The following is a 10532-nucleotide window of genomic DNA, read 5'->3' on the forward strand; positions in this document are numbered from 1 at the left end:
TGTATTCCGGGTTTTTCAAAGATATTAAAATGTTAAAAACACGGCACAAAGGCAGCATTTAATTAACTTCCGACATATTTAGGCTACTAATGTAGCCTATGTGGTGTGACTTCATGAGTGTTGCGACACACAGAAAACTACATAACTATTTGCAGAATGAACACTTTACTAGGAGGCCTGTCCAGCTCCACAATCCTGAAGGAATCTCCATTACAAACAGTAGAAATTGTAGACGATTGCGAACAATGTGCGACTGCAGCAAAAGCTTGTAGCCTTTAAATGTAAGGCTAATTGTGTGGAAGTCTGCTGACTTTTAAACTAGTTAATTAGTTAGTTAATTTTATTCATCTTGAAGAAAAATGTTCAGTTAGTCAGGTCCCACTTTTAGCACCGCCGAGTGAAAGATTCCTACACCCAAATCTAGAATAAACGTATTGTTAGGCTACTGTTATTATTGTCATAATTTATTAATATGATTGTATGACTGCGTTTAAGTCAAATATCTATATAAGTTACAAGAAAATTAAAACGTACAAATAACAATGGAACTGAAAAAACATTTGACCCTTAATATCGATAAAAATTTTGTACAATATACATATCGCTAAAAACTATGTAATCAGTCCAAACCTTTTACAGAAATATACAAGCTACGTTTTACAGTGAAATCTATAAGAAATCATCAAAGGTATTTAGCAGTCTAACTGTGAGGGGTACGTCTTCATTTTTAAAATCCAACAGGATGACAGTATATTTGTGAGTTTAGCTTTTCAATCAGTCTCCGTTTAAAATCTAGTGTATATATAAATAATTCCATCTTCTTAATGGTGTTTTGGCGCTCATCCTCACAATAAAAGATTTGATACCTTTTGGCATTTGGCAATCCTCGTGTGTGTCGCTTGCAGCCTTGTCACTTTTCCCTCCAGAAAGGAGACAAGGATTTCAGAGCGCAACCAATGTTCGCATGGTCTTTTTTTTTTTAGCGGAGTGTACAGATCATCTGCATCCACCTGTCATTTTGTTATTGTGTCATTGTCTGTTCCGGTGTCACCACGTCCTGCCATAAAGCAGAGCAGAGCAGGGCAAGGTCGCTCCATATTCGGAACCAGAAGAGTTCAGGTGTGACAGGCCGGACACCTGGGTTTGAAGAGATGGAGGGCTGGCAGCATGTTGGCCCAGATCTGGGGACTGGCCGGCGCTGCCTACCTGCTGACTCTGATGCTGCTGGCCCATTGAAGAACTGTTATTGGACATAATCATGACGTTTCCTCCCTGGTGATGGTGGTTTTGTACACCGGTGTTGGGTGTATGGCTGCTGCCTTGGCATGGCTTGCCGTCTTTCACCAACACTGGCACGGCCACCCGCCTTGGAGACTGTTGCTGCTGCTGACAGGAGCCATTGTCTTGTTGCATTTGCTGCTGGGACACTTTGTCCTTGGCCTGCCTTTTCATTTTATATCGGTGGTTTTGAAACCAAATTTTAACTTGAGTCGGAGTCAAGTGAATCATGCTGGCCAGATGTTCCCTTTCCGGCGCGGAGAGGTACTTCTGCTGCTTGAACCGTCGCTCGAGCTCGTACACCTGCGCCTGGGAGAAGAGTACCCGTCTCTTCCTGCGAGGTGTGCTGGTCAGCGGACCCATGCTTTTACCAACATCCGCCAAAGAACCCAGAGTGCCCATACTGCCCATATTCATACCAGACGAGGAACCCATGAAACGAGAGACTGAAAACAAAAACAGAAAAACACATAAAACCGAACAGTCTGATTTAGCTTTGCAATTTAACAGCAAGCAGTACAATAATTCCTACTAATAATGACCACAAATAATAATAATAATACAAACGCTCAGCTCAGTGAGTTATAACAGCACAGTAAAAAGAGCAAATATTGCGATTGTGCACTATTACGCAATCGCATCTTGTTAGACTGTTCCCAGCGTTGGACATACACTAGAACTGCGCTTAAGGGTCTGTTTATTGATACAGTTTGTTTGGATTTAGATAATTGCACCTTGCACGTTTAAAGCGTGGGTGGCTTAACATATTTCCCCTTAATACTGCCAAAAGCCACATTTTCAAGCTATAAAGTTAACTAAACAGCTCCAACCAAATTCAAAATTGCACATTTCATAGCTGACATGTTTAATGCACTCAGTATATTTTAAAATATTTGTATAAAAATCCACAAACGGTTCTTGCAAATACAGCTCAGCCTCACGTACTTGTAGAGAAGCGTGGGTCCGGATTCGTCCCGTACCAGCTGGTGGCCGTCGTGCTGCCTCTCATCCCGTCTTGATAGGCCGGCAGGTCGCTCATGTTGCCCAAATTCCCGTTACAGTAGCCCCCCATGGCTGAGTGTGACAGCTGGGAAACTCCAGCTGCAGTCATGTGGTAGGCAGCGGGTACTGTTCCATTGTGGCCCATGTGGTGCTGCTGCATCGCCGCTTGCGTGACTTGGGGTTGTCTGTACGATGCAAGTGGAGCCCCCAAGTTGTTCCCCTCCATACTCACTTTTTTGTAGCTCTCTTCAAGAGGACTTAAGATATCGGATACAGAAAAAGGAGTCGTATGCTTAGGGCTCATCGACATTGTTCTGTGTTGGAAAGGGAGAAATTAGAAGGCAAGGCAATCTCTCCTTCTTTTTTTTGGCCAGCTCCTCTGTTCCTGTTGTTTCACCGTCGCTGCAGCAGGATGGAAACGTATGAGTGTGCACTGGAGTCCGCCTTAATTGGTTTGAGTGGGAGCTCGAAGCTGACTTTCGTTTGTTTTAGCTTGGTGCCAGGTTTAAGGCTTCCATCAGAGGCGGGGCATCAGCAGCCAGGGCAACAATACAAAGCAGCGCTATCATCTGTGCACCCACGCACAATTTCTATTACGCGGTCTTCAGCTACCCATGCCATCCCCCAACCCCGAAAACATTTGCGCATGTAACAACACCTGTGCGTAAATTTAAATCGTCCATAGTTCGTTTCCCGCGCGAGGCTGTTTATTTCGCGGTGGTGCTCGCGAGAACGACAAGGAACACAGCAAAGGATGAAATATTGACAGTTGGAGTGATGTTTATAAGGGCCCCTTGATGTGAGAGCATATGCGGACTTCAGACTTTGAGAACCACTCAGTTTCTGAAAAAAAAAAAAAAAAAAACTTGAGTTGAACTACTGACTTTTAATGGCCACAAGAGGCTTCTGGTGATTGCAGGCGTGTTTGTATTATGCTCCATCGTACTCAAACATGCAAAGGGCCCTTGCAACGACTCAGGAACACTGACTGACAAATAAATAAATACATATGAGCGTGTTAAGAGGCCAAGTAAATGATTAAGCCCGTTTCCGTTTGATTTTATTAGACATAGGCAGCGTGTCGTCCAAATTCCCATCCATGCACTCGGGCTCAGACACGCGGTACTGAAGAGAATGAACTCGGGAGGAGGAGAGGCTCTCAGGTAAATTTAACGACGCTGAAATAACCTGAGTAAGTCCTGAAGTAACTCCGTGTTAGTTCAATAATGCATATGCGCCCCGACGCCCTATAGTTCTCCCTCAGAACGGAAAAATAATTTTACAGAAATGTGTATGATTGGACAGTAGACTTTACAGAATCGACAAGATTAATTTTACAAATTAAGCAGACACGTTTCATTTTTTATATTCTTTATTGTTATTATTATTAGCGATTTCATCATATTTCTATTTTAACAAATATAAAAATTTAATTTGTTGCTATTTTCAAAACAACGCTAATATTTTACTCTAATGTCTAACATTACAACTAATAGGATACTATTGTTTAGGATGACATGTTTTCATTTTATTTTCGTCTATTTTCGATCTATCGTTCTTTTACTCAGACAATAACACCCATTATCGTATCAAATTTAAAACTGCCAATCGTTTGGGACACCAAGAGTTCATGTCTTTTGGTTAAACAATACATGTAGCTAAATCACAAGTGAGTGGGTAAGATTCTCATATTGTAGACTTAAATATTTGGTTTAAACTTTCGTTTTTGTCAAGACCTGCGTTCATCGAGAGTCTAGGCGCTGCAAGCTTCTAAACAAAATCGGCAAGTAGAAAAAAAGAAAGAAAAACCTTAAACAGATTTAGATGAAAAAAATTGATCTTATGGTTTCAGCAATAAGGAATAACAGAGACTCTGTTTATGATTTAAGATGTGTTTTTTAGGCTAATTAAAAATATAGAGTTGTGGCTAAATAAACAACTGTGTTTTTATATTTTTAAAGATATCATGCTATCCATTTTCTGGATGTATAGACCAAAACAGCTCAACCTAAGTCCAAGAAATGCAAAAAATCAGTCGGAGTCTGATTAAATAATTCCGAGTATAAAATCACGTTGTTAAAGCAGGAAATAGCCTACAAATTTGCACTATTTTGCTTTTATGCTTTCTACCTGAATTCAAATGTTATAATTTTCGGAAATGGCATTTTTTCGCTATGTATTTCTTTGTTTCTTTGCGATCTTGTGGAACACGAAAGTGTTTCAAATCTGAAATAACGAGCTGTCCTGAAGAGTAACAGGAACACACATTGGTCATCCCATACATAGGCCTAGCCTACCTAATAGTATATCTGTCAAATTGCTCTTACGCCAAAATAATAAGACCAAAAAAAAAAAAAAAAAAAAAACAGAATAACATAAACCATCTCTATTAGGATTAGCCGAAAACCTTTGACACGAGGGAATACAGCGTCTTCTGGTGGTCACAGAATGAATATTTTCAAATGGCAAGACAAAAAGCACCATCAATAAAGCCAATCCGATGTGCAAAGTAAGTCTAATAGTTTTAATATAAGGCCAACAACACATTCGTAACATTTTACAGGATTATGAGAAACACTTTAGTTCTTTTCAACCTTACAAATGTTTACATAGCCTACTATCCAGCGAGCGTTCACATCTTTGGGCAGTGCTCAAGCTTAGTGAAAACGATCGTGATAGTCAGCTTGTCATTTCAGTGAAATGAAATACGTGAACCTCCTTAAACAAGCAGACAACTGCGCATCTCTGTAGTTTGAAGTTAGCACAGGTGGGCGTAGTTTGTGCAGATGATAATCGCGCGTGCAATTATAACAATTAGTGTCAAAACTATGCAGCGTCCAACGTTGCTTTCAAGGTGTTCGGCATACTTGATCCAGTTTACAAAAGGCTCTCTTAATTATCTTAATCAGGCTCGCTGCTCTCTACTGGAGTACGGCTATCATGGTCAATTAACGGCAATTACTGGTAGGCTACGATTTGTGTTGTTTTTAACATCTTTTTCTATTGACAAACCGGAGTTTTGTTCAGCGCTACCTGGGTGGCTTACGTTTCCAATATACATTATATAGATGAAAATATGAAGTCAAATGCGTATTATATTATATTATATTATATTATATTATATTATATTATATTATATTATATTATATTATATTATATTATATTATATTATATTATATTATGTTTGGCCTATAGGCCTATATTATATTATAGCCTATATTTGGCTTATTTCTCCTAATGTGTTTTATTGAACGTTTGTTTACGGTGGGACGGGAGTGCTGTTGACGCTCGGGTGCAGTAAATATTGACAGCAGAGCAGAGGACGCAAACTTTAGACTCCACGATGCTATTGTGACATCTAGTGGAGAGTAACAGTTTGTACAGAGAGCACTCATGGGAGAGAGTTGTGTGAGAATATTGGTTTCCTTCTGAGACAAATCAGGGGTGCTTTTCCCGAAAGCATCGTTAGCTAAATGTTCAACTAGATCAACGAGTCGGTGTTTCCCCGAAACCAAAGTTCCATCGAACATTGGAAAACAGCATCGCACAGTTCTGTGGTTGGAACTACAGCTCGACCTGTGGTTAGAAGCATAATTTCTTGTTTACTTGACATGTGGACTTTATAAATCATTATCTTGTGCAAAACAAAAACAAAAAAAAAAAACATAAAAAAACCCTACAACAACAAGCTGACATTCAGTGAAATCTACATCTTTTATTTCGAATAAATGGTACTATACGGTTATCCGGACCACACGTGAATGTACTATACGGTTAACCTAACCCTAGCCCTAACCCTACCCACCCTACCCACCAAATAGGTGTGGTCCGGATAACCGTAGGCTATAGTTCCGAAAAAATTTACGTCTTTTTAGTTTGTCAAGAAATTTAAAGCACCATTTTTGAAGAGTGTACATGTGCGAACGTGCTCTATTAGGCTACGTATGATTGAATCTGGAAATAAAGCAAAATAACTGGGAAAAACGAGAATAGGTCCTCAGATGACATGTCCGTAATTTATAGCAAGACATCTAGCAATTATATGATCTCAAACAGATTCATTAAAATAAGTTACTCCACCACCTGCGTTCCATCGTTAACCAACGCGGTTGAACGACAAATTTGCGACAGTACAGTTTTGGGAAACAGTCTTGATTTCTTTAACGATACATCGAAGATCGTACTATGGTATTTATTTGGCCCAAGGGGAACGCACCCCTGATCAGGCCCACCGGAAGCTGTGAACCTCAAGATGGCAGAGTGGCACTGCGCACAGCCAGGCAGCCAACACGGTGGACATCACATATGGATGATGTCACGCTTTCCCTCCCTTGTTTCACTCTATAGTTATTAAAAAGTAAAGTCTGACAGACCAACTGGAGGCATAAAAACGCATTTGGAATTACATATAAGATGGGGGAACAATGTGCATTTACTTTTAAGTTGTAAGCCTATTCAGATATACGTTCAGCATGTACAGGATAATGATGCATCAAGCAATGTTTTTACTATAGGAAATAAAGAGAAACATTTGCAAAATTAGTACAATTTATTTAAAAAAAAGTAAAATTATTCAATTCAAAGAGCACCCCCCCCCCATAAACTAGAACGTATAAGCTAAATTACTTTTAGAAATGAATTAATATTTATATATTTTTAAAGTATCATTGATGTAAAATACTAAATCAACTATTCTATTTAAAATTGAATTTTGACAATTTGAATAATTGAATAACCACAGTAAGCAGAACCCTAGTGAAAGAGATTGATCTGAAAGGTAAAATTATTCTGTTTATTCATTTTTAATTGCCCATATTTTATTTGAAGAAATGTCATAATAGCAACACTATGAATCAGTGATTTCTAAACTAAACTATAGGTTTTAATGCAAGCAAAGATGTCTGGAATGTACATCTAATAAATGGGAAGTCTGAATAATAACCCCATTAATTACACATTTAAAACTAGTAACAGCCTTCTGTGCTAAATCATCTTACCCAAAGTGTCTAATTTGATCTTTTTACTTTAAAATAAAAAAATATAACTTTTACTCCACAAATCTAAAAACATTAATGTGTCCACAAATGCCTCATTAACAACTTTTGATATTCAACATAATACAATCTCATAGTTCACTATTTTCCAGAGACACAAAATAAGATCGATTAACCTCAAAACTGTTTCGACTAAAACTCACAAATGTTTAAAATCAGATAAAAGGCCTAGGGGGACATTTATATAACATTTTATCTGGTCTGCTCAATGAATCAGTTTTTGTACAGACATTTCAATGTATCAGTTGTATATTTAGTGCATTAAGTTTATTTTAGTGCATCACGCGATTTATTTCAGTAGGCCCTATTAAGAGAAAAACACAACTTCATTAGAGTAATTGTTGAGTTTTACTATGTTACTACCAAGTTGTTGTGGCCAAGTCTCGCCATAAACCAGGGAAGACCTCTAAAAGCCTGTCTTTGTCACTCCCCAAACCCAACGACTTTTAAAACTCCATTGTCTTGTTAAAGCCCATAAATTTGTCACCCGGGACTGATTAAACATCACGAGAATTGAGACACTGCGGATTTTGTCTAGGTCCCTTTGGAAGCCACACAATGGTCCTTTCAGAGGACGACACAAAAAAGTGTTTTAGGGAAGATGTAGCGAAGAGAGCGCTGCGGTCAGTCCCCTCCATATGTAGAACAAGGTGGCCTGAGAGAGGGGACAAAAGACCAGGTGACAAGGATGATACTAACTGGGTCGCTGAATTAATTGGGACAAGCTCGGGATTGAGAAAGCACGCCTCTTTCATTAATGTTACTTACAACAATGATCACCCTCTTTTAAAATATGGAGGAGGCCGTGAGTTGCTTGAACTTTCTAAAGTCTCAGTGCAGTTTGTCACAAACCGCTGCTGTTCTTTTTTTGCTGCTGTATGTTGAGGAATCATTTTTAAGAACTTCGATTTTATAATTTAGTCACCACTCAAATCAGTTTACACGCTTAAAACGAACAAAAGTGCTTGTACGCGGTAGGCCTATAAATAAATGCGCAAAGCCCAGAATCACACAAGAATCAAAATCCATTGTGCATCTTATATTTCTTCCTCAGTGTTTACTGTTGAGTCTTAAATAAGGGTTCTTTCTTTAAGATGGTTATTTGCTCTGTTGGGTGAAAGTGGACGTCTTAACATCACAAAAGCACTCACCTCTTGCTGTGCGCTAATTCTCGTAGGCTACTCTTTTCAGTTCAATCTGAGATCTTTTATACAAACACTTTCTAACAATCGCGGGGATTAACGGAAAGGTGAACGAATTATACTAAAATGACAAACAATAAAGGGGGAATATATTTGATATATTTTAAAATCTTTATGATTAAAAGGAGTGATTTCATGCTGAAAGAATATTTAATATGAAACACAATTTGTATGGAAGATTCAAACAGAAGTAGGCTATACACTGCTAAAAAAAATGTTTTATTCTCAGTTTTTTTTTGTAATACATAGAAGAATAAAGAACGAAAACGTGTAACATTTTAAGATGATGCCATTTCATCCAAATCACTGTTCACTGTATAAAACATATATTTTTTTCTCACTGATATATAAACTTTTGGTTTAAAACAAATACAAACTGTTCAAAAATACACTATCTAAGCAATTATACACATCATCAATTAATACACAAACAATTTGCAAAACGCAACGGGCCAAAACAAAACTAAACAGATCACATAATATGTGCAAACAGCATTTATTTATTCCTTTTATATCAACGCTGAAAGTTTCTACTTTAATAGACCTAAGACTTTATGTAATTAAAAACAACTTGAATGAACTTGAATCCATGCGCTGTCCAGTGGGGTAAGTCTCGAAATAGTTCGTGTGGTTAGTTCAAGTGAGTCTCACCAAACACAGAAGTGGTGACGGGAGGCCGCTGTGTTGGGAAAGTGCTGGTATGTGGGGAAAAGCGCAAAGGGCGTCTGCTGCTGTAAAGACTGGAAACCTTGAACGCTGAAGGATGAGGATGGGACTGTTGGTGGAACGATGCATCTTCCTTTTTCTGCATCGATTGAGCAGTTCTGATACGGTTTGCCATCTCGGACCAAAATGGGCACCACGACCCTGCGCAAAACCGGAGGCTGACTGAGGTCCTGCGCGCACTCTATCCGCGCTCTCTTCATTTTGTATCTGTGGTTTTGGAACCAGATCTTGATCTGCGTGGGCGTGAGACGGAGCAGGTGCGCGAGCTGCTCTCGTTCTGGAGCGGACAGGTACCGCTGCTGACGAAAGCGTCTCTCCAGTTCATAAGTCTGAGCCTTGGAGAATAACACGCGTCGCTTCTTCCTCTTTTCATGCTCTGTATCCACTGAAAGCACATCTTGGCCTGTGGAGTCTGGTGAAGCCTCGAGGTTGCTCTCGTCTGATGCTAAAAAACAAAACAAAAAACGATTAGCTTTTATTTATCTCTGGGGGGGAAAACATGCGTATGCACTTTACGGTTACCAAATGGTAACACGTATAACTGACACTAATTAATAGGACATGAAAAAAAGGATGTAGGCTACGTTTGAAACATTTTCTTAAAATTGATTTGGAAATGTTTTTTTTTTTTTAAGAAACTTACATATATGTCCTCTGTCGTTTTCAGTCCAAGACGAGTAAGGTGATACGGAAAACGTGTCCACTGGAGAATGGTGCGCGATGCTTTCGGAGTCGTTTTCTGGCAAATCCAAAATACTTCTCACGGTGAAACTGAACTTGTTCGAAATAGCCATCTGTAGCGCTGGAGTGCTGTTAGTTCCAGGTCTGGTTCTCGGTGTGGAAGAGCTATCCTCAGTCGCAGTGCTGAAGTGATGTGTGCGTTTTCGAGACGCGCATCCAAGTGACAATGTGTACACTGATGTCGCGGTGTTTATATAAACAGCACTTGCTGGCTGCTTTCAGGCCTCTCCTACTTAGGGGTTCTAAGTACCTCAATGACTCGTGTACTTAAATCCCTGTAATGGTAGGTGTGAACTCGCCAAAGAATAGCCCGTTACTTTCACAATGATGGAGGGTAACACTCTTCATCATTACTGATTCGTCCGAATTCGTGAAAAGTGGGAAACAGATAATGGTAATTGTTGAGGCTGAATCACGTCTTGGGTGGCAAGTGACAACAAGAGCCCTCCCTTCTTTCCCCCGCTCAAATAACATATCGGATATTTGCATACAAAGTGATCCATTAGCGTCCAGAGTTGGTTTTTCTAAT

General features: G+C 39.3%; 2 protein-coding genes across 2 annotated transcripts; both read right to left on the reverse strand.

Annotated features, from left to right (window-relative positions):
* Window positions 1-1047: 1047 nt before the first annotated feature.
* nkx2.1 (NK2 homeobox 1) lies at window positions 1048-2669 on the reverse strand (the record flags this gene model as incomplete). Its single annotated transcript, XM_081393941.1, has 2 exons — window positions 2224-2669; window positions 1048-1724 (listed from the first exon to the last, which is right to left on the reverse strand). The coding sequence occupies exons 1-2, from the start codon at window positions 2588-2590 to the stop codon at window positions 1048-1050; spliced, it is 1044 nt and encodes a 347-aa protein (XP_081250067.1). The 5' UTR covers window positions 2591-2669.
* Window positions 2670-9183: 6514 nt separating this feature from the next.
* On the reverse strand, window positions 9184-10056 carry nkx2.9 (NK2 transcription factor related, locus 9; the record flags this gene model as incomplete). The annotated part of the gene is made up of 2 exons (XM_081393951.1): window positions 9184-9707; window positions 9906-10056. 2 exons carry the CDS (start codon window positions 10054-10056, stop codon window positions 9184-9186), a joined length of 675 nt encoding a protein of 224 aa, XP_081250077.1.
* Between the last annotated feature and the right edge of the window lie 476 nt (window positions 10057-10532).

The sequence above is a fragment of the Scardinius erythrophthalmus genome (genome assembly GCF_964197995.2).
Source record: "Scardinius erythrophthalmus genome assembly, chromosome: 19".
NCBI classification, from domain to species: Eukaryota; Metazoa; Chordata; class Actinopteri; order Cypriniformes; family Leuciscidae; genus Scardinius; species Scardinius erythrophthalmus.